This window comes from Mus caroli, unplaced genomic scaffold, assembly GCF_978045245.1.
Source record: "Mus caroli unplaced genomic scaffold, Mus_caroli_1 scaffold_5, whole genome shotgun sequence".
Lineage (NCBI taxonomy): Eukaryota > Metazoa > Chordata > Mammalia > Rodentia > Muridae > Mus > Mus caroli.
In genome coordinates this window covers 95,238,327-95,261,945 of record NW_028227260.1, presented here as the reverse complement: position 1 = coordinate 95,261,945, position 23,619 = coordinate 95,238,327, and the positions used below count along the sequence as shown (strand labels likewise).

At 44.8% G+C, this 23,619-nt stretch overlaps 1 protein-coding gene across 2 annotated transcripts; it reads right to left on the bottom strand.

The window, feature by feature from the left end:
• Nucleotides 1–388: 388 nt before the first annotated feature.
• Nucleotides 389–22,011, bottom strand: Haus7 (HAUS augmin like complex subunit 7). 2 transcript variants are annotated; one of them, XM_021153507.3, is made up of 10 exons: nucleotides 21,788–22,011; nucleotides 20,931–21,046; nucleotides 17,953–18,020; nucleotides 16,118–16,179; nucleotides 11,854–11,945; nucleotides 11,235–11,393; nucleotides 11,003–11,099; nucleotides 9,949–10,158; nucleotides 8,841–8,955; nucleotides 389–629 (listed from the first exon to the last, which is right to left on the bottom strand). In XM_021153507.3, the coding sequence occupies exons 1-10, from the start codon at nucleotides 21,902–21,904 to the stop codon at nucleotides 559–561; spliced, it is 1,107 nt and encodes a 368-aa protein (XP_021009166.1). In that variant the 5' UTR covers nucleotides 21,905–22,011; the 3' UTR covers nucleotides 389–558. The 2 variants fall into 2 exon arrangements, with proteins under 2 accessions (XP_021009166.1, XP_021009168.1); XM_021153509.3 differs by lacking the exons at nucleotides 11,003–11,099; nucleotides 11,235–11,393; nucleotides 11,854–11,945.
• Between the last annotated feature and the right edge of the window lie 1,608 nt (nucleotides 22,012–23,619).

The following is a 23,619-nucleotide window of genomic DNA, read 5'->3' as shown; positions in this document are numbered from 1 at the left end:
GCAGTTTCCTGGATAACCAGCCAGGCCCTGGTGAAAATTCTCCAGTGGGTGCTAGCACCTTAGAAACAAAGGAAGAGCTAGGTTCCCAAGGACATGCCACAAGGAGCCTCTGTGGAACCCTGAAATAAGATAGGAGGTGAAAGGCACATGAGCAAGGTGCAGGGGAGACCTCCAGAACTGGATAGGTCAAAATAACTAGGCAGTATCAGAAAGGAATAGAAGCAGCAGAGAGAGGAAAGGCCAAGAACCACTGTGGTAGTAGAAGGCCGGCCACCAAGCCATCCTAGAATAGTAAGGATGAGGACAGGAAGGGAGGTTGAGCATCCCAGGCCAAAGAAGAGTATGATATGCACAAACAGTAGTCCGAAGGCAACGTCTTAGAGCTTGAGTTTCTTTTATTTCTTCCCTGTCCTACCCATCTCTGCCTTCCTTTTCTGCCTCCCTCTTCCTCCTTCCCTTCAAACTACAAGCACCAGGCAAGTGGAAATCCATGCAGGCTGTGATCAGGATCGGAACTGGCCCTCCTGACAGCTCCAGGGAGGGCTTTATACACCCGCATTATCTTGTGCCTCTGTGAAATCTGTCAGTAAGGATCTTGTACTTCTGTGTTACTTCATCAATTCTGGCAGCTGTATAGAGAAAGAAACATGAATGGCCAAGTGAGGAAAGAGGTAGAAGTTGGCAGTCCATCCAAGACCCATTCCTTCCTGCCTTCCTACCAGAGCCCCTATCCTCCCTATCCTGCTCAGGCTCTCACTAAGCATGACCAGGTGGTAGTAAGGACAACTCACACCTGGTCCTCAAGGGGCTTGGAAGCTGGGGGGGGCAACTTCTTCCATAATCCAGAAACATTGATTAGTGAGTTGCAAGCAGGGCCTCTTGGCTGGTGGTACTAGGCCAGCAGCTTGGAGTCTCTGGCTGGGTCACACTGACCATAATGCATGTCCAGGTTCAGGCCAGGCTAGGTCCCTGCCACCTCAAAGTCCAGGAGTTGTTTCAGTTGTGCGTTGTTTTAATCTGATAGCAGTATGTGCACACAGTAACAAAGCCAGCAACCTAGAACTATTCTATGGCTTTTAGAGCAGTGGTTCTCAACCTTCCTAACACTGAAACCCTTTAATACAGTTCCTCATGCTGTGGTGACCCCCAACCATAACATTATTTTCATCGCTACTTCACAACTGTAATTTTGCTACTGCTATGATTTGTAATGTAAATATGACCCCCCAAAGGGGTCACAACCCACAGCTTGAGAATCACTGCTTTGGGGACATAGCCTGTAAAAGCACCCACCTCCCGGGCCCTGACCAGACAATTACTAGGCACCCAGTTAACTAAATTTCTACCCAATTTAAGTTCTTCCTTTGTTTGCTTTTAACATGTATCTCTGTTTTAAGGATTTATTTATTTTTATTTTATGTATATGAACATTTTGACCACACACATGTATGTACATTATGTGCATGCTTAGTGCCTGAGGAGACCAGAAAAGGATTCTGGGAATCAAACCCAGGTGTTCTGGAAGAGCAGCCAGTGTTCTTAACTGCTCAAATCAATCCTGCCTGCAGAATAATGAAATCCCATCCTGAATAGCACCCTAAGGGTCCTTCCCCCTTTGCTGTTAATGTTCCCAGTGCTATCCTAGTTAAAAGGCTTAAACTGTCCCTCTGAAGATGACAGTTTGCGGGTTCTGCTCTGTTCTTCTACTGTGTCACCTGCCTTTATCAATCCCTGAGTGTTGCTTAGAATCTAAACCCTGGGCCTCACCCTATCCTGAGCTATCAGCCCAATGGCTCACACTTTCCCACCTGGAGGAAGGCCTGCTTTGCCCTAACATGTGGACTTTAGTAGTTCTCAGTCCCCAGGGCTGTTCCTGAGACCACACAGTGGCTTTTTATCTTGAAGTTTTGGTCTCGTACCCTGGTCCTGCTACAGCAGGGTGAGTTGTAGACTAATTCCTTTAGGTTCCACCTGCTCTGGACTTGAAATAAGGAGCTCCCCTGTTGCATTTCTGTTTCTATGGATCCAGCTTCTGTGTCCTGTACTTTGTGCTTATTCTCTCATCTCACATCTGCTCCTAGAGGCTCACTACCTCCTGTGTCACTGTCTTCTGATCTTTCCTCTCAGCTGGGCTTTCACAGTTACCCAAGCACATTTGCCTGTCATGTTGCTTGGAAGTTTTCCAAAAACAATTTCCTGTGTATCCAGGTCTTCTCTCTTCACCATACTGGTTCTCTGTACCCTGCCCTACCCTGGAATTAGGGTGTGGAGCCTGGGAAAAAGGTACTCCCCCCATGCTGTTCAGAGGTTTGCACCCTTTCCTGTGAAGGGGTCTTAAAGAAGAGGTCCATGGAAAGCAGTAATGATTTGGCTTCAGAAAGCAGCTGAAAGGTCAGCCCTTATCATATGGCCCCTCAAGGCTTTACATCACAAACTTGTTTGTTTATTCACTGCCATTGTTTTCTCCACAGGCCATTGGTGAATTCTGTTTTTCTGGGGCAGCTGCTAGGCCTTGAGACCACAGCGGTTATTAGTTGGTTAGATCTACTATCAGAGCATCTGCCCCCAATACTCCCTGGGGCTGTTCTGTCACTTAGCTATTCTGTAGGTCTGAGAATTTCTTCCTGTTTGCTATCTCCCTTCCACACCTATTCATCTCTCCCTTGTCATTTGTGCCCTCTATTCTCAGCTCTGGCAGGGCCACTTTGTCTCCTAAATATGTAGGTGTTGTTACAGTAGTATCCATTCGCACAATGCCATAAGCCAGGAGACACACAACCTTTACAAGAGCCTCTTACTTGATACTCTGGGACAGATCACCAACAGGGCTCAGTCACAGCATCTGGATCAGTAAGACAGAAAATGATATAGAAACAGACTTCCCCAGATAAGAGGAAGTTTGTTTCTCATAGAAGCCAAAGCCCATAATGGGTCAGATAAAAAATGTGCAGTGAAAGGCTCAAGTAGCTTTGGAGTGGATTTGGACACTGGTCCTTTTCTCTGGGCATGTCTAGTGTTCAAGAATTTGTCTCAAAGCAAATCAGAACTCCACACTGACAAGAGCTGGGTCAGGAGCCCAGCCCTGCTCTACTCACCATCTCAACAACACTGAGGCCATTGGGAACCAAAGGGTGGGATAGGAGTGCCCAGCTCATACTGCCAAGCTTACTACCAGTGCTAATATATCCTAGTCACCAGAGTGAGCACACTGTTAGGGCTATTAATGATTATTATTGTAGAAATGATAGCATAGATTATGAATAATTTATTAATATAATTATATGGACTGCAACGAGAGCCAGTGACAGTGGTGATTAGGGTAAATGCTGTAAATTTTAAGATGAAGGATCCTCTTGTGGCTCAATAAGCAAAAAGAGATTCCCAAGTATCTGGTATATATGTGGCAGGTGTATTCCAGGGCAGAACACAGAAAGAAAGCTATCAGCCAGAGAGAATCCCAAACAAGACCTGGTTGTACAGGCCTATAGTCCCAGGTATGTAATCTCAGCTACTGGAGAAGATGAGGGAAGAGTATTGCAAGTTCAAGGCCAGCCTGAGCAACTTAGTGAGACCCTGTCTCAAAATAGAAATTAAAAAAAAAGAGAGGGGGGAAAGAAAGAGAGAAAAAGAAAGGGAGAAAGAGAGAGAGAGAAGAGAGAGAGAGAGAAAAAAAAGAGAGAGAAGAGAAGAGAGGAAGAGGAAGAGGAAGGAGAAGAGGAAGGAGAAGAGGAAGGAGAAGAGGAAGAAGAAGAGAAGAGAAGAGAAGAGAAGAGAAGAGAAGAGAAGAGAAGAGAAGAGAAGAGAAGAGAAGAGAAGAGAAGAGAAGAGAAGAGAAGAGAAGAGAAAGGAAAGGAGGGAAAGGGGAGAAAGAGGGTTGGGAATATGTTCAATAGCAAAATACACAGGGGGAAAAGTCCCCAAAGGAGACAGCATAAAGGCTGTGATCTAAGATCACTACTCAGAGGAAAAATCAGTGAAAAGAATTATAGTCAAGTGCTTTACTTGCTGTCTACTGAAACAGTCAAGGAAACTAGTACACTAATTCAAAAACCTTAGAAGGAAAGACTAGGGAATAAAGGCTGAGGGGTAAGGTTGCAGCACTTTGTAAATTCCCACAAGGTGGCTCCAAGTCCTCCTTCTGGCTAAACCTGACCCTCTGAGCCAACAAGAAGTAGAAGAGCTGCCAACTGCTTGGCAGTTGATGAACAACAAAAATCTACAAAGTCCAGAGACCTCCAAAATGGGAAAACTTCCAGGTGTTAAACTTATAGGAGTTCACAGACAGACACATAACTGATCTAGCAAGTCAGAAGCTATCAGAAAAAAGGGAAGTGAAGAGACCTGTTACATATAAGAGCCTTCAATAAGAACACAAATTTGTTTCATACCAGAAGCTATGAAGGTCAAATGACAGTGGGATGATATATTCAAAGTATGGAAGGAGAATAACAGATGCCCCTGAAAAGATTTTTGGGCAGTGGGTGGTGGTTAAAATAGAAATACAACTAGGCAAAGTGTTGTGGAGTGCTAATTCACAAATGGGAAATGTGTATCACACCTCCAACCCCCTAGGCTGGCCAAACATCAAGAAGGAAGAGGTAGAAAGACTATAAGAGCCAGAGATTAGAGAGGACTCAAGCAAAACAGTGTCTTCTGGACATGATAGAGATGCTGCATTCGTGACTCACAGTGGCTGTGATTGCTTATACAAGATCAAGTTTCCCAACATTCTAGCATGAAGCTGGCTCAGCTCACAAGCCCATACCCTAGTGGAGCTCTTGACAGCTGATGGATGCTGAGGTAAGGAGAGGCAGTTTTCTTTAAGAATGTGCCCCCTTCATGAGGGTTTGTGCCCAGTCTTTTTGCATCTTGTTATGCCATGTTGATATTCCTGGGAGGCTGCTCTTTTCTGAAGGGAAATGGAGGTGGAGTGGATCTGAGGGAAAGAGGAGATTGGAAGGAGTGGGAGAGGGAAGCCTATAATCAAAATATATTGTATGAAAGAAGAATTAAAAAAAGAAAAACAATAATGTGCCCCCTGGTAAGTCAACCGTGTTCCCTCCAATGAATGGCCCCACACTCCAAAAGCACATATAAGGACAGCACAAATCAGCTTTGGTGAGAGGTTTTGGTTTTAGGGGGGTTTTTTGTTTTTGTTTTTGTTTCGTTTTGTTTTGTTTTTGAGAACATGAAGTTAGGAGAAGGGCAGGGATGAATTTGGAAGGCATTAGGGGGAAGAGTGAGGACTGAATATGATCAAAATGCATGTATCATAGTCTCAAAGAATTAATAAAAATGTTACATTGAATTTTTTAATGAAGGAAAAAGTAAGGGAGGTATTTTAAGATCACAAAAACTGAGGAAATTTGTCACTGGTAGACCTTCCCTACAAAGGGAATGAACGCTAGTGATTATCAGCCTACATCAGTGAAGAACTTAAAAGCCAGGTCTGCTGATTCACATCTGTAATTCTAGCATTTGGGAGGCAGAGGCAGGCAGATCGCTCAACATGTGTGGCCAACTTATTTGGCATAGTGTTTGTAATTTTCTTCTAATTTTGAGTGCAACTGCATGAAGCAGTTATTATAAATTCATGTTGATGATCATATAGTACATGAAATTGCAATTTTTAAAAAATACCAAAGTGAAAAGGCAAAGAAGTTCTATGAAAGTACAACTTCTGTGTCCTATTGAAATGATTGAAATTAACTTAGCACCAAAGCACTACAATTCTAAAGGCAAGCGGTAAGAAAATACATTTCTAAGAAAAAGCTTATGACCCAGCAATTCTACTTTAGACCAGAGAGATTCAAAAAGCATATTCACACAAAAATTCCAGCAGCATTATTCATATCAGCTAAAATGAAGGAATAGCCTGTATGACTCCTAATAGATGAATAAAACAAAAATATTTATTCATCAGTCATATCAGCCATACAAAAGAATGTAGCACGTGGCTGAACCTCGAAACTATGTGCTCCATGAAAAAGGATAAGCAAAAAGTCATATACTATTCAATTCCATTACAAGAAAAATATCTAGACTAGGCAATAATAAATAAATAATAAATATTAATAATAAATATAAATAATAAATAATAAAATAGGAGAAAGACAGTAGACCAGTGTTTGTCTAGAGCTGGGGTTTAGGGAAAATGAAAAAGAGACTGCTAATGGTACAGACCTTTTTTTTTTTCTTTTTCATCCTCCTTTCTTTCTTTTTTCCTTTTTTCCTTTTTCTTTCTTTTTCTTTCTGAGACAAGGTCTCACTATGTATCATTGGCTGTCCTGGAACTCACTCCCAGAGATCCACCTGCTTCTGTCTCCCACATGCTGGAATTATAGGCATGTACCACCACACCTGCCTTCTGGTATAGAACTTCTTTGGGGGAATAATAAAATGTTCTAGGATCTGGAGAGATGGCTCAGACGTTAGGAGCACTTGTTGCTCTTCCAGAGGACCTGAGATTAATCCCCAGCACCCACATGGCAGTCACAGCTGTCTGTAACTCCAGTTCCGGAAGATCCAATGACCTCAGTGGGTACTGGATCCAAATTGTGCACAGACATACATGCAGGCAAAAAAAAACAAAAAAAAACACTTGTATATATAAAATAAAAATAAATACATATTTAAAAATATTCTGGACTTAGCTATGATGACTGGCAATTATATGAAAACCCTTCCAAAAAACTGGCTTGTTCACTGTTGGAAAGGGTAAGTTTTATGTTATGTGAATTGTATCTCAGTAAAGCTGATATTAAAATAGGGCTTAGGTGTCTCTCGCTTGTACAGCATATATGAAGCCCAGATTCACTCTCCAGTGAAGGGATAGAGGAGGAAAAACAACTTTTCTCTTATGTGTTTATTTTGCCATTTTTTTCTGATCTCTAAGACATAAAAAAAGAGACAGACAGACTAGAATAAAGAACTCAGAGACCTGATGACTAACAGAGGTGTTGGGTTTACAGACCAATGGGGAAAAGAATGAGTTTCCATTAAGTGCTACTGGGACAGATGTGTATCCATATAGAATAGAATGAAACTGAACTCCCATCTCATACTATACAAAAATCAACTCTGGAAAGATTACTAACCTAACCACAGAAGGAAATGCTAGAAAGCCTTGGGAGATAACGTGTCAGAGTAGGAATGCTATAACAAATACAAAAGATTCTGTCCATAAAGAAATTATGGTTACACTTGACTACATGTAAATTATACAACCAATGACCACATACACAAGCTATGAAAAGATAATGCATATTTTGGGAAAAGATATGCACGCTACATTTAGCATCCCAGGGCTTCTGTGTACTATTATAAAACAAGCTAAAATTCAATGAGAAAACAAGCCTTTGCAAGCAAGATTTTGACAGGTAATTCATAGAAAGGAATGCTTAAATGATCAATAAATGTATGCAAATGTGCAACTCTGTAAGTACTCACTGAGATACAGAATAAACATGCAGCAAAATGCTGTTACACATGCCAGGTCATGGCTAGAGCTGATGAGGAAATGCAGCTATGGTACATCACACTGGTGCCAGGCAGTGTGTCAAGATGGAGTAGTTTTCCTCCCAGGAAGACATCCTGGAGAAACTGGCACAAGTCTACACAGGGAGATATGTTCAAATATGCTCAGAGCAGTGGTATCTCTAAGACTCTCAAATTGACTGAGTGTGGAAGCTGACACTGTCATCTCAACACTGAGGAAGTTGAGACAGGAGGATTTCTATGAGTCTGTGGCTAGTCTAGGCTAGACAGTGGGTTCTAGGTAAGTGTAAACTACAGTGTCAGGCCTTATCTCAAAATCAAACAAACAAAAGAACCCTCAATTGTAACAAACAATCCCTAAAGTCCAGAATGAGTGGTATGAAGAATATTTATAGCATTAATAGCATAGTGTGACACAGGGTGTGCTGGCTAGTTTTATGTCAACTTGACACAAACTAGTCACTTAGGAAAAAGTTGGAACCTAAACTGAGAAAACATCCCCACCAGACTGATTGATAATTGATATGGGAGGATCCAGCTCACTGTGGGTAAGAAAGCACGCTGACTAAATCACTAAGTATCAACCTCCATGGCCTCTTCATCAGTTCCTGCTTCCATCTTCCTGTCTTGAGTTACTGCCCTGACTTCCCTCAGAGATGAACTGTGGTATGAAACTGGTATAAGAAAAAATAAACCCTTTCCACCCTAACTCATGGTGTTTTATCACAGGAATTGAAACTAAGATGTAGCACTGTACATCAGGATCAACAAACCAGGGTCAACTGCCTATTTTCATAGTTGAAATTTTACTGAAACATAGCCACACCCATTAATGGAGGTATTGCAGGCCTTTCATCCCAGTACTCAGAAGGCTGAAACAAGAGAATAACCATGAATTCAAGGCAAACCTGGGCTATATAGAGAGAGACCTCACCTAAAAAACAAACAGTACAAAAACAAAGTTAGAGAGGGGAAGGTAGAATGAAAATTAAATTGATACAATTTTGCTTCTATCTAGTAACAATAATATAAAAAGAAAGGAAATGATAATAGGGAAAAGAGTAGCAAGAAACTGATGGAAATTCTCACACCCAGGACCTATGGTTGCCGGAGTGTAGTTCATTTCTTTTAGTTTTGCATCTACACATTTCTGAGTTATATCACTTTTTTGCCAAGAACGCTGGAAGCATTTTTCCCCAAGGGAAAGAAAACAAGCATTAAAAGAAAAAACTAAGTAGCCAGTTTTCTGAGAGCTGGCCCAGCACAAAAAGAAGAGGCTCTGCGATGGAATAGGCCTGAATTAAGTAGGAAAGGACAGCTGCCCCTCAGCCACAGGCACTTACCTAGGCTTATCCCAGAGTTGTTGCTGCTCCAACAGTTTGGCTCTCCTTCCTGCTTCCTTGCTGCTTCCATAGCTTCAGCAGAGGTGTCTGCAATCTCCATGACTGCTCTCAACAACTGTCAAGACCGAGAGGGCACGCAGGCCTTAGTGAGGCTAGTCTGACATATAGATGATATCTGTTGCTTTCCACCCAAGCTTACATTCGAAGCCCCTAATGACAGCCAGCCAACAGAAAGAGGCAGAACTCTCATCCTATGTCTCCTTTTCCCTCATTCAGTGGGGACGCTACACTATCATGTTATTCTGGCAGCCCTCAGTTCTTAGTGACCTGCTAGCATGCCATGCATTGTGCCACCTGAGCAAAGCAGATGAGAAGTGGGAAAAGAGATATCCTACCAAAAAGTGCCTTTGTGATAAGAGCTTCCCTCTACTGGCTGAGTCTCATGAGAGACTGGGAAGGCTTGGGTTTTCTTGTTATAACCTAAAATCAACATCATGGCACTATGAACCAAAGCCGGAGTTACACACATTGTAGCTACAGTGATGAGAATTAGTTCAGCTGCTAAGCCTGGCCTCTGAGAACCTGAAATACAGAAGAGCCAAGTGAGCTACATTTACTCAATGGCTTAGCCACAAACCCAACTGTCTACCATCTTATTTGTCTAGCTGGCCTAGTGCTCAGTCAGATAAAATATAGCTTGGCATGTTTGGGCATATGAAAACAGTGAACTAACACAGCATAGATGCTAGGACCAGGACATCATACTAAGTCAAGCAGAATCCAATGCAAGCAATATATAAGGTTCCCTAGGAATAAGAGAAGAACAGAAACTGCCTGGGGGGAGGGGGGGAGAAATCTCTTGGAGAAAATGTTCATATCAGCTTTCATCACCTCCCAAGGCATCAGAAATGTTTGTCCTTATCTGACAAAGGTCCTACACCCAGAGTTCTACCATGTGACTGGTTGAGGAACCCAGGCTAAGCCCTCTCAAGCTCTTCTCCAGCCTGTACATATGGTATCAGGGGTTGCTAAGGTACTGAGCCCAGGCCTGGTGGACATGTGCTCTTGAGGTGCTAGGCAGCACAGAGTTGGGGGAGGAGTGTCTTACTTGGCCACAGGAAGCCAGAGTCTGATAGACAGCTTGGATGATGGGGCCACTTGGGTGCAGGCTGGGTACTGGGCGCTGGCAGCACTCGCGTAGCTCATCATCATAGACTTGCAGGAAGGCCAAGATGAGCTGGTAGAAGTCAGAGATGACCAGACGAAGTTTCTGGTCTATGGTGCTGGTGTCAATCCCTGCTTTATGCTGTGCACAGCACTGCAAAATGAAGGGTGACAGTTACTTGAGGCTGCCCAGCCAGCCTAGGCTGTCACCAACCCACATAACATAGCACAAGTTGACATAACATGGCACAAATTGACAGGAAGAAAGTCTCCATAAAGAAAGAGATGGGGGGCTGGAGAGATAACTCAGCAGTTAAGAGCACTGTCTACTCTTCCAAAGGTCCTGAGTTCAAATCCCAGGAACCACATGGTGGTTCACAACCATCCGTGATAAGATCTGATGCCCTCTTCTGGGGTGTCTATGTACATATAATAAATAAATAAATCTTAAAGAGAGGGGGGGGGGGAGAGAGATGGGAAGCCGGGCGTAGTGGCGCACACCTTTAATCCCAGCACTCAGGAGGCAGAGGCAGGCAGATTTCTGAGTTCGAGGCCAGCCTGGTCTACAAAGTGAGTTCCAGGACAGCCAGGGCTATACAGAGAAACCCTGTCTTAAAAAAACGAACGAACGAACGAAAGATAGATAGATAGATAGATAGATAGATAGATAGATAGATAGATAGATGGGGAGGGTGTGAATGGAGCCTCAGCCATGAGGCTAATGTTTGCACAGACCACAGTCACCATAGCTAAATATCTAGCCCTGCCAACAGATGCCAGTAGGGCTGAATTTGAGAAGATTTCAGGCCTGGTGCATGGCTGCCATCTGAAGTATATTCTTTCCTTTCATGCTCAGACCCTTAACACCTACCTCCACACTCCCATTGCATCTCACTGAAGCCTCACAGCATGCCAAGCTGAGGGGAACACCACCTTCCCTAGAACTCAGCAGAGCCTATTCCCCAAGTCCCACAAGCCCCAGAGTTGGTACCCTTCACCTGGTCTCGGAGTGTCTGAAGCTTAGAAGCACTCTCCTGCAGCTGCCTGGCCAGATCTGCCACCTTTTCCCCCTCTGACTGGGCAGAGGGGCCAGCCCTGCAGGAGGAACAGGGAGGGACACTGTCAGCTCTCTGCTACTGCTGCTATAGGCAGTAGGCCACTGTGAGCTCCATCTTACTGAAGAGAAGCAAGATGGGGTGGGACTAGGACTAGAGTCCCCCAGACACCTACTTTGGCAGGTCATCACATTGCTTGTTTAGAGAGGACTGCATGTCCAGAGGCCATGGGTCACTCTCAGGTTTCAAAATTGCCCTCAGGTTGGGGCTGGAGAAGAGTTCCCCAAGCAACGCCTCATTCTTCTCTGTGGTGTCTTCAAGGTGTTCCTTCAGGCTGCAAAATCAGAACAGGCCCTGAACACAGTGTTACCAACAGGAGCACTGGCCTAGCAGTCCCAAGGATGAAGAATTCTACTGCCTACATCCCTCCCAGTCGCTGCTTGCTTTGGCTTGATGCCCTCTTGCTTGCAGACATCCTAATTCCCCTCCTATATGCCTAGGTTATAGGTACCTAGGCCCCCAAAGCCTATAGTGCAGGAATCTCAGGCCATGACCCAGCATCCCAGAAATATAACTACCCTTTGCTGAGCCACTTCCTGGCCTCTGAGCAGCTAGCCTAACCGCCAAGATGGTGACTAGGGTGAGCTGTCTCAATTTATCAGTCCTGTAATTCCTGGATCTGCACATGGCTACTGTCACCAGAGGGGGACACATTCCCTCACCACCCTACCATCTCCATAGCTAAGACTAAGACCAGCTGTTAGGGTACCTGCCTGTGACACTGACACCTTTACCTAGAACTACTGGAGCATCCAGTGGCCAGGCTCTGCATCATATCCAGTATCTTGTCCATGAACTGTAGTTGCTTCTGGGGACACTCATGGCCCTGGCAGGAAAAGCCACACACATTTGCCACTAGACCCAGCAAGGCCTAGCCTGTTCCAGGTACCCGATCCTATGCTGCCCTTGCTGTGGCCAGTGGCAAGGGGGCTGGCCAGACAGTTCCTCTTCCCTGTCCCTGACCCCTTCTGGTAGCCTCTTGAACTCAGCAATAGCATCCTCAGACTTCTGCCACATTTCAGGCTGCAGTGATACCTGGAAGACCACTGCAAATGCAAAATGCAAACTGTTGTCAAAACATATTACAGTGTGATTTGGTCACATAGCCCGAGGGGAAGGCTTATTCAGTGGGTGGGTGGCATGCAGCAGGGCCTACTAAAACAGAATAGAACTCACAGTAATCTGATGGTAGCCTAATCCTCAGGGACACCTCCAAGTAAAGATCTGGTATCCTCAGTCAATCCCTCCTGGCCAAGAATGGCAGAGGCCAACAGGCACAGCATGAGGCCAGGGGTGGCCTGTTCTCCAGCAGGGGCCTAGACTTTCCACCACAAAGGCCACAGGATTCTGTGCAGCAACTCATGCAGGGCTGACCAGGTCTCCTGCCTGCCCATCTGCCCAGGTAATGCAGGGAATTGCCCAGTGAAGAGTCCAAGGCTTGCCTTCTTCTAGAAAGTTAATGATCCCCAGGAGCAGATACTATCTTAGAGGCCATAACTGCACCACAAATTCCTGTGCGAATAAGGCACCAAGCAAGGCCTAGCCCTTACCACCCAGGCCTGGCACACACTCTTCTGAGGAAGAGAAATCAAAGAGTCACTCAATCACCACTCCCAGCACCGTCAAGAAAAACAAGCACTGAAAGCTGGTGCTGAATGCAGATGCTGAAGAAAAAGGGCCAAGTTGCCCCTGGTGAGGAGTAGACAGTTCCAAAGAGACCCAAATGCTACTTACATGACTGAGTTAGCAAGATCCACTCCAAAGCCCTCACCTCATGTCCTTAACCTGACTCTGACTTCTGGGATGCTTTTGCTCTTTCTTGTTGACTCAATTTCCCCATTTGCCTAAGAAACACACCTGCAGAGCAGTCTGTGGTAGAAGGTCAATACACTGTTTAAACTGGAACCAGCCCAGATCAAAACACAAGAATGGTTCCACAAAGTCACTTACGACCCTTCTGGATTACCAGGATCCAGGCTGTACAAGACCACGTATGTACAAGTGTACATGACTGGCCTTAGTGCTAGCCTCCAGCAGGTTGCTCTGTGGCCACCTTACTGAAGCCCATCACTATACCATACCCTATCTGTCTCCTCTCTACTCTCCAGCAAAGGGCAAGCCTAATAATCACACTCTGGAAAGGTCTAGAGATAGGATGAGGTATAAGTCTTTGTGAACTCATTCTCCAGATATTTCTAGAGTGTGACTGTTGAGTGTCGTCCCTGCCTATACCTTACTACACCAGCAAATCCAGTGGGTCCGGCTGAATCTAGCCACTACTCCAATTTCCCCACTACCACTGCCATTCAAGATACCTCCTTACATGCCTAGACACTGTTGTAACCTGCCAACAGGTCTCTCACAGTCCAGTCTACACATTAGCCACAGCCATCACTGTCAGACTAAATAGAAATCCATGTCCCTCAGCTCCAAGCTCCCCAATATACCACCCTGTATGTGCTAAAGCCTCCTCTGGCCTACAAAGGCCATCAGTCACATCTACCCACTCTGCTCTATTCATTTTCCTTGTTTCCATTCTACTCTGCCCTAACCAGTCTGCTGACAGGTTTCTGAACACATCAAGCACAGTACAAGGTCTCTTGCACTTGCTGTTCTCCTAGATGTTCTTTGCTGTTGTTTTTCCAATTTGGCTACAGTGTTTTTTGTTTGTTTAACTTTAATTCACTGTGTTAAATTCTGCTGAATTAAATGTTAAAATTTTTAAATGTATAGTGCAGTGATTGTTAGAATAGTCAGGGAGCCAGGAGGTCATTATCATAGTCAATTTTTAAAAATTTATTTATGTTATGTGTCTGTTTTCCTATATGGATATCGGTATACCACATGAGTGAAGTACCTAAGGAGGCCAAAAAAAAAAAAGCCACTATATCCCTTGGAACTGGAGTTATAAGTGGTTGTGAGCCACCATATAGGTGCTAGGAATCTGACCCACTCCTCTGGAAGAGTAGCAGGCTCTCTTAACCACTGAATCATCTTTCAAGTCTCCTAGCCACATTTTAAAAACATCTCTAACACCCCCCCAAACAAACTCTAAACCCACTGACAGTCATTTCTTATTTACCTCTGCCTGAGCCCCTAGCAATCACTATACTCCTATCTTTCTTTATGGACTCACCTCTTCAGAACAGTCCACACACAAGGAATCTTGCAATATGTGACAATTTATTATGACCTTATACTACATTTTATTATCTGCTTTTCAGTTAGCATAACATCCTCAAACACCATCTATGTTGTCACATGTGGCAGCAACGTCTTCTTTCTTGAAAATTACCTCATCAGTTAATGGGTATCTATGAACATTCACAGTGAATTCTGGTACATCTGTATTAACTGCCTTCCACAGTAGCCGTATTATTTGTGTCCCTACTAGAATATATGAGGGTTCCTATGTCTCCCCATCCTTGTCATCCTGTGCTATTTTTCCTTCTAACTCTACATATCATGGCATGAGTGGAACATGCCTATGCAGTTTAAATTTTCATTGGTCTTTTGATCAGTGATAAAAAGTGTCTTTCCAGGAACCTCTTGATAGTTTTTCCTTTCTGGCTTATAGTTACTTAATCCGTCGTGCAAGTGGGCTCTAGCTGAAGGATAGAAAAGGACAGCTCTGGGAAAATGAAAAGCTTAGAGAATGGCAGAGAGGCCGGGCAGTGGTGGTGCATGCCTTTAATCCCAGCACTTGGGAGGCAGAGACAGGCAGATTTCTGAGTTTGAGGCCAGCCTGGTCTACAGAGTGAGTTCCAGGACAGCCAAGGCTACAGGGAGAAATCCTGTCTGGAAAACAAACAAACAAACAAAAAACCCAAAACAACAACAACAAAAAAACCTATACAGAAATATTTTGCCGGGCAGTGGTGGCACATGCCTTTAATCCCAGCACTTGGGAGGCAGAGGCAGGTAGATTTCTGAGTTTGAGGCCAGCCTGGTCTACAGAGTGAGTTCCAGGACAGCCAGGGCTATACAGAGAAACCCTGTCTCGAAAAACCAAACCGAGAGAGAGAGAGAGAGAGAGAGAGAGAGAGAGAGAGAGAGAGAGAGAGAGAGAGAGAGAGAGAGAGAGAGAGAATGAATGGCAGAGAGGAAAGAGATGAAGAAAATAACTCCAAAAATCCGTTTTGGAAAGTCTGGACCAGCCCTGACTATGCATATGACTGATTACTAAGTCAGCTGTGAAGCCAGGCTCAACCACTGGGTGGCGCATGCAGGATAGATGGGAAGAAGGTGAGTGGACAGTGGAAGTTCAGGAGAGAGAGGAGGGTGGTCCTGGCTGCATAAACTAAAGCAAACCTAGAGCTTGCTGGAATATATGGATCTTTACTTTCCATGAAATTTAACATGAAAATTTAACATGAAAAACCACAAAGACCTCAACTTGCACAAGAAAAGATGCTCATTAGATGCCAATACAGGGATTATAGAAAGCCAATGAACTGACAGCTTCAAGTAATCATTAGAAAAAATTCTTGAATGAGCAATTCTGAACAAGAAACAGAAAGCACAAAGTATCAGCAAAGAACCATGTAACAATTTCCAACCAGAACAAGAGAGAAGCATAGCCCATTGGATACACACTTGGGAGATAAAGTTATCCTAATCTATGTTGGCTTACTGAGGTAACAAACACTCCTACAGTGAGGGAGGCTGACATGGGGCCAGGGGCAGGAAGGAGATGGGAATCCTTTGTTCTTGCTGCTGATAATCTCTGTGAACCAGCTCTACTTAAAAGCAAACCCTAACTAGAGAGAGACTAAACAGCATAATGAAATACAACCCCACCAAAAATGGTTCATTCATTAGCTGTCCCAATTGTTTGTCTCCCTGAAAGATTTCTTGCAATGCTTAACCTGGGGATGCCTAGAGAAGCAGTCTTGCCAGCCACATAGGCTCTGGAGCTCCCATTCTCTCACCAGTCCAGGACAAAAAAAAAACCAACATATGCATCCTCTGCAGGGACAGAAGAGGTTCCTTTCTTACCATTAGAAGATCCTGGTCATCTGGTGCACAAAACATCAGCTCATGGCCTAGCTTCAACATCTCTGTTAGAACACAAAAACCTTATCACTGTAGACCCACCCAAACAGAGGAGAATACAAGACATCCCAGCACTTAGAACATATAGGATACTGAGGCTTTTTTCCCCGTAGCAGGGGTGGGGGCACAAAAGACCAGATGGGCCAAATGCCTCTCATGTCCAGTTTCCTGTCATGCCATCTTGAAGGTGAGTGAGTCTAGGCTATATTTTACAGATATGAAGTCTGAAGCCCCCTCGAGGAATAGGGAATACGTAGCCATATCTTCTACAGTATCTAGCACATTTTCACATGGCCATCTAGTATATAAACAAAGGTTAGAGAACTTTGGACCAGCAGGAGCAGAGCACTACAAAGCTATATAGGACATGCTGGAAAAGACCCACTGGAAGTAGTGTCAGACCATCTGTGTGCCCTGGGAATACTCTTCAGATGCCAATACGCCTCCAAGCCAGCCTGCTTCAATCAGAGCACTTAAACCCTCTGATCCTTCTGATCTCCTCTCAACAAATCAAGTAGAGCACACCTTTTAACCTATTCATTCCCCATTATCTTGCCTCAGTTACTGTAAGAGCTGTGCTGCTGCCTGGGTGTTCATATGTTCACTACAGTATCCCCAGGGAGCCTGATGAACCCAATGGAGGGCAAAGCCTTCTTTGGAAGAAAAGCCAATAACCCTCTATGACCTACAAGACCTGGCAGGACCTATCCCTATCCACCCCCCACACACACACCCCGGATTTCCCATACCTCATTATCCTCTCTACTCCAGCCATCTTTGTTCCTTACTCTTCCTCAAAGCTGCCAAGCATAGCCCACTTGAGTCCTTATACATTGGCTGTTCCCTTGCAGAGCTCAGTTCCACCCTTCTTGCCATCTTCTGTCAATAAAATCACCTTTATTCCAACCCTCTGTATCACCTTTCCCTTAACTGGTAGCTTGCAGCCTTCCTTCTTCATCATCTATGCTTCCCATCATCTAACATAGAAGTTCCATGAGGGTGGCACAGTTCACTGCTGTACCCTAGCACAGCAGACACTGCCTCACATGTCAATGAAACTAATGACTTCCTGTCCTCATGTCTCCTACTTCCACTCAAATAAGTACTCAACACATTCTGAGGAGGTGAACAAGGCAAAGGCCTTCATCTTCAGAGAGAAAAGTGAGGCTGGGTCCAGTGAAGTCTCCAAACTGTGGATGAACGAGGACAGTTCAGGGCCTAAGTCTAGCTCACTCACACTGCAGTGGTCAGAATATACACAGGATTTTGAAAAACTTAGCATTTTTAAATTTTATCAATGTTTGGCCATACTATAAGGAAGCCACTTACACAGATATCATTTTTTGCTCATCTTTATGTAACATTCACACCAGGTTAAGTTTCTACCAAAACAAAACAAAACAAAACAAAAACTAAGCATCAAACTAACATAGTGACAAGGCAAAGCACATTAAAGAGCAGTCATGGGGCTCCTAGGAATGCCATGTAAACCTAATATGTACACTGAGAGACCTCTGATGACACCAGAAAAAAAACAATGCTTTCTGCCTCTCAGTGTTATGGTAGAACAATGCACTATTTGGTCCCAAATGTACTATTTGGTACTATATCCCAGAAGGCTGTGATTCTAGAAGACTCTAATAATAGCCACAGAGTATACACCATACAAAATAAAACATTAGTTAATGGAAATGTCACAACTCACTGAGACACTGTGACCAAGCTCAGAACTGCCCAGAATTTACCAGCAAATGCCACATTCCTATAAAGAGACCTACCCTGTATCTTCAAATCCAATGCATTCCCTTTCAGTGAGCTGAACTTGTCTTGCAAGGAGGGGCAGATCCTGTGGGAAAATAGCAAAGTTAGTCATGTGCCTAATTCCTTACCACCCTCCATAGCTACTCTCTAAACAGAGAATTACTTGTACAATTGCTAAATGCCAGTGAAAGGCCACTTTAAAATAATTTATTTGATATCATGTGACTCTTACCATCAATTACTATGAGAAAATACTTAAGAAAAATTTCCCTCAGAAATGGAAATACTCAAAGTTCTCTCTTTCTCTCTCTCTCTCTCTCTCTCTCTCTCACACACACACACACACACACACAAAAGTGATGGGTGCACAAGAAAGGGCAGAGGAGTTTGACACCTAACTATCTGGCCTGAGTATGCACCTGCTGGAACACTGGCTTCCCATTTAGCCTTGCCATACCTAAATCATCACTTCAACTCACTCCTCAGCCTGGACAGCCCTGATTATAAGGATTTCCAAGGAACTCTGCAGCCTCTTTGGCCAAGGTTCCCTAACCTTTTAGAAGACTCTATCCTCCTGGAATGAAAACTGGCTGGGGCCAGAAACTGGCTTTCCCTTGGGTACTTCCTGAGCCTAGCACATTTCTAGGCAGTGATCAACACACAAAAACAGAGGTCGGTAAGTATATAATGAAGGAGCAATGGTTGCCTCTACCATTGCTACACTCTTTTCAGAAAAGGTTATTTTACACTTTTTTCTTTGTTTGGTTTTGATTTTTGGAGATAGGGTCTCACTATGTAGCCCTGGCTGTCCGGGAACTCCCTATATAGACCAAACTAGACTGGAAATCACAGAAATCCACCTGCCTCTGCCTCTTTCATGCTTGGATTAAAGGTGTGAGCCGTGGACACTTTTAATTATACACTTTTCAAAAAGTACAGTTCAATACACAGTTTAAAGGAAAGATGTTGTAGGACATTTGATCACACTTTGAATCCTGAGATTGTGTTATTTATTGAAAAAAAAAAACCTGTTTCTAGTTGTGGTGTAGCTCAGCCTTAGTACACACCTTTAATCCCTCTGACTAGAATACAGACATGCACTTAGCACACACCTTTAATCCCAAACAATGAAGATAAACTTAGTTTGTAGAAGGAAGCACCCATGTTTGAAAGTAAGGTCTAATTGAGTGGCAGACAAAGTGATGAATCAGAAAGACTGACAGAATAGGATATGCCCAACTCTCACAAGGAAAGGAAAGGGGAACTACTTAAGAAAGGGCTCCTTGACAGGCAGTGGTGGTGCACGCCTTTAATTCTAGCACTTGGGCGGCAGAGGCAGGCGGATTTCTCCAGCCTGGTCTACAGAGTAAGTTCCAGGACAGCCAGGGCTACACAGAGAAACCCTGTCTCGAAAAAAAAAAAAAAAAAAGAGGAAGAAGAAGAAAGAAGAAAAGAAAAGAGAAGAGAAGAGAAGAAAAAAGAAGAGAGAAGAAAAGAAAAGAAAAAAGAAAAGGCAGCATGTTCAGAGAGAGGAGGCAGTTTTCCTGGACAGTTGTACAGAGACAGGTTGCAGAGATCAAGCTAGGCACAGGTGAAGACAGAATGAGCCAGAGAATAAAAAGGAGCCAGACAATTAGAACAGATTGCCAAAGTTAGTTTGAGGTCAAGCAGAACAATTCAGGAGAAGCTGTGAGAAAGAAGCCAGACTGAATCAGTCAGATTAGAGAAGAGTTTGAGCCAGAACAGCTGAGTGGATCCAGAACAGCTGAGTGGATTCAGCCAGCTACAGCTCAGTAAGAACAAGAAAGGATGAGCTTAGTCAGCAGTCAGTCTCAGAGGCTGAAACCAGGCTAGGCCTAGATGAGATTTACGGAGGCTGTGAACTTTCTGTAGGGATGACCTTAACACAGAAGCCTTGAATCCTAAGCATACAGAGGGTCCTGTGTTTTCTAATGCTGGTCTCCGTGAAAGCCTTGAGTCTTGGACCCACTCTTCCCTTAAAGGAATCTGAGGGAGGTAAATCTCAAGACCCCCATTGTTATGGTCTGATCTTCATACTAATAAAAATCAATGGGTGGAATAATAAGAAAGAAAAAAAGATTGTATGGAGGCTAGAAGCTTCCAGTCCTAGCCCTAGGTTAGCAGACGGAGGAAGTAAGGCCATGAGATGACAATTACATCAGGCAAATAATAGTACTTTTACAGAGAAGTGAACCCATATATAGGCTCCCAGTCTTATTTTTAAAGGTTTATTGCTACACCACCCATTCATTCCTGTACATGCCGCCTATGCTGTTGTTGTGCTACCCTGGCAAGACTGAGTTGGAACAGTGTCTGTCCCTTCATAGAAAAAGCCTTGCTGAGCTCTATTGTAAGACACTAAAAGGCCCCTATAGTGAAAGAAACTCTGATGACTTGGCTGTGCAGCCCTGGCCTTCAGGATTAAGCACACAGATAAGCTCAACAATGAGGCTCTCAAGTAAGCATCTGGCCTTGGGAGCTCCTAGCTGGACAGAACTGGTTCCACAGAAAACTGCAAAGAAAAAGTCCAACAACTTCCATTCCACTGAAAAGGCCTATCCAGCCTAGGCTATCCTAGAAGCACTGACCTTAGGATAGACTAAGAAAAACCTCTGTTCTTTGCAAGTTGGGGTGGAGAAGAAGGGAAACAATCTAGAAGGCCCGTTTCTGTCACTGGGTTTCTGGGCAACGTCCCTCTCTGATCATCAGGTGCTGTCCAAGCTGACAGTAATCAGAGCTCAGTGACAAGAACCACATCAAATAGCCTCAACACAATCAAAAGCCCAGGAGGCCTGGTGCAGAAAGGGCTTTCATTAAAGTCCATCTTGTACTGCCAGGGCCACCTCCCCGCCATCTTGGTCATGGCTCAGTTAGCTTTCCTGGAGCTGGCTTGGTTATGGGACCCTCTAAAAGGACAACATTCCCATCTCCCCCAGAAGACACTTCATGGAAAGGAAAGAACAAAGAACATTACCGTATACACATCCATTCCAGTATGTCCAACCGGTACTTTGAGGGCCTACACAGCAGTTCCATAATTGTCTTTGGTTCTGTAATATACAGGCCGTCAAGGAAGGGGCAGTTTACACCCTAAACAAGGAAAAGGCAAGTCAGAGGGAGCCTGTTACTGTAGGGTGGCTAAGCATTTCTATCAGTTTGTGCCCCTTCCTGGCCTTGTCAAAAGTTCAAGTCCCTCATCTTCACCCTACATTTGCTCCTGTGACTTGCTGCCCCACCACTTTTAAGTATGTTCCCTCTGGGTTTCACGGCCATAAAACTAGGAACATGCCTGAGAATGGGTTAGGAAGACTAAGATTAAATCTGAGGGGCAGTGGAGGGAGACTGAAAGTGATCACTGAGTCAGTAGCAAGGGGAGATGGGAGGGAGGTTAGCAAGGGGTTCAATGGGCCTGGGATAGCTCCCTAATTTTATACGGTCATGCTCCTCACTGCTGCATGTACCTTAAACCCACCTGGAGTCACTGTCTCTGACCCAACAAAACGGCAAGGTGTTCAACCCATCTGTCCCCCCCCAAACCCAACTCCACCCACTTCCAGTTCTTTGAGATTGGGGCCCGCGTTCTCCATTTTTCACGTGCTCCAAGTTCCCAGCCTCAATCTTGCAATGGTCTGTTGGAACAGCATGAGCAGAGGTCCGAGGACTCCAAAGACCTAAGACAGATGGTCCGCAAGTCGCCCCCCAAAGCTTTGCCAGGGCCTGCCACTGTGGACCCCTGTGGTGCGGTCAATGTCCACAGGAAGCTCCAAATGGCACTGGGACGGGGCCCCGTCTGGTCCCCTATCAAGGAGCGGTTCCCCTGGCTCACAGTACCTTCAGCTTCTCGAACACCTCTACAGCTGCCTTGACCACGCAGTCATCATCCACATCTTTGTAGTAGCTGTCATCAGACTCGGCACCGACACCGGCACCGGCACCCTTCTCCGCCATGTTTCGCGCTCTGAACCACAACTGGTTCACGCCCCCAAGCTTACAGGCCGCTGCCGCACTGCTAAAAGCGCACCAGTTTCTTAGGTCTCTCCGCCCACCAACCCGCGCGGCAGGAGCGAAGCCAACCGGCAGGACGGGCGTCACAAAGGCCCACCCTCTTTTCCAACAAGCCTTCCCATTGGGCTGCCGCTCGGTCACTGCCTGCGCGCACCTCAGGGAGCAGGGTGCAGAAAAGAGGGTTGGGCGAGGATAGAACAGAGGCGGGCTAAAGGCGGGGCTGGAGCGGAGAGGCAAGAGAGGAGGAGGCGGGGCGAGTAGGACTTAACCAAAAGCAGAGTAGCTCCTTTTAGAGACACAAGTGAGGGACTCAAAGAGGTCAGGCTCATCCAGGAGGAGGCGCTCCTACCTTGTTCAGGTTCTCTTTGGCAGTAGATGGATCCTGACTGATGAAGGCAAGCTTTGGTAGAAAAACTAAGACCATTTCTCGGCCCAAAATTCTGTCTTGTCTCCTTTGCACACGAAGTCAGAGGGAAAGTTCTTAAATTCAAATCTGGCTCTGCCAATCACAGGCTGTGTAACTTTTGTTTTGGTTTGTGTGGTCTGTTTTGTTTGGAGAATTTGAACCAGGATTTGGCTTTGTAGCTCAGACTGACTTCAAACTTGTGATCCTCCTGCCTCAGCCTTCAATGCACTGTGATAACAGGTAAGCATTACCACACCCAGAAAACTTTGGGCCAGTTACCTAACCTCTCTGTGCTTCCTTGCCCTCAAATAAATGTTGGATAATGAGAGCACCTACTTCATTGGTTTACAAATGAGGATGAAAAGAAGCAATCATTTCTATGAAATTCCTAAGGTGAAGTCTGACAGGTAAATGTTCATTGTTATCATTATGCTGACCAGGCCCCACATCTCCATCCCACCTTTGGCTTTCATGGATGCTCTTGTGTCTCATTCCCACCCAGTCTCTCTGTAGCCGGGTGTGGTGGCGCACACCTTTAATCCCAGCACTTGGGAGGCAGGGGCAGGCAGATTTCTGAGTTCGAGGCCAGCCTGGTCTACAGAGTGAGTTCCAGGACAGCCAGGGCTATGCAGAGAAACCCTGTCTCGAAAAAACCAAATCAAAAAAAAAAAAAAAAAAAAAAAAAAAACCTCTGTATCTCAGGCTTCTCAAACTCAACACATTTGAAGAAATATTAGTCAGCCTCCCTCCTTCCCAGAATTCCAAAGCACCAGTATGCTATCATTCCAAACCTGGGATCAGCTGATTGGATAAAGCAAGAGGGAATTGACGCGTGACTGGTGTTCAGGAGCCAAGAGGCAGTAACAATCTATTGCACTCAATGTGTACACCCTCTGTGCACTGCACAAAGAGAGATCATGGAGACAGATCAAGAGGCAAGAAAAAGCCAGTTGTGAAGCACATGCCTGCAATCCCAGCACTTATATGCTGGGATCACAAATTTGAGGCCAACCTCAACTAAATAGTGAATTCCAGGCCAACTTGAGACCCTGCTCAAGAGAGAGGGGGGCAGGAAGAAATGGAGGGCGAGAAAAACATGTCTGTTTGTTTTAAAGTTAGATTTAGGAGGAAGCCCAGTGCTGAGATGATTCTACCCAACTGAGAGGCTTCAGATTCAGTGAGAGGCCCTGTTTCAAACAGTACGACTGGAGAGACGTCTCAGCCATTAAGAAATCTTAATGGCTGGTGCTCT

What these genes read in the sequence shown, in the direction of transcription:
- Haus7 (XM_021153507.3), bottom strand. Translation starts at nt 21,904, where the DNA reads ATGGCGGAGAAGGGTGCCGGTGCCGGTGTCGGTGCCGAGTCTGATGAC. An exon ending in ATGACCAGGATCTTCTAATG is followed by an intron (nt 11,946 to 16,117) that starts GTAAGAAAGGAA and finishes TTTTCCTGCCAG; the next exon opens with GGCCATGAGTGTCCCCAGAA. An exon ending in TTCAGACACTCCGAGACCAG is followed by an intron (nt 10,159 to 11,002) that starts GTGAAGGGTACC and finishes TTCATTTTGCAG; the next exon opens with TGCTGTGCACAGCATAAAGC.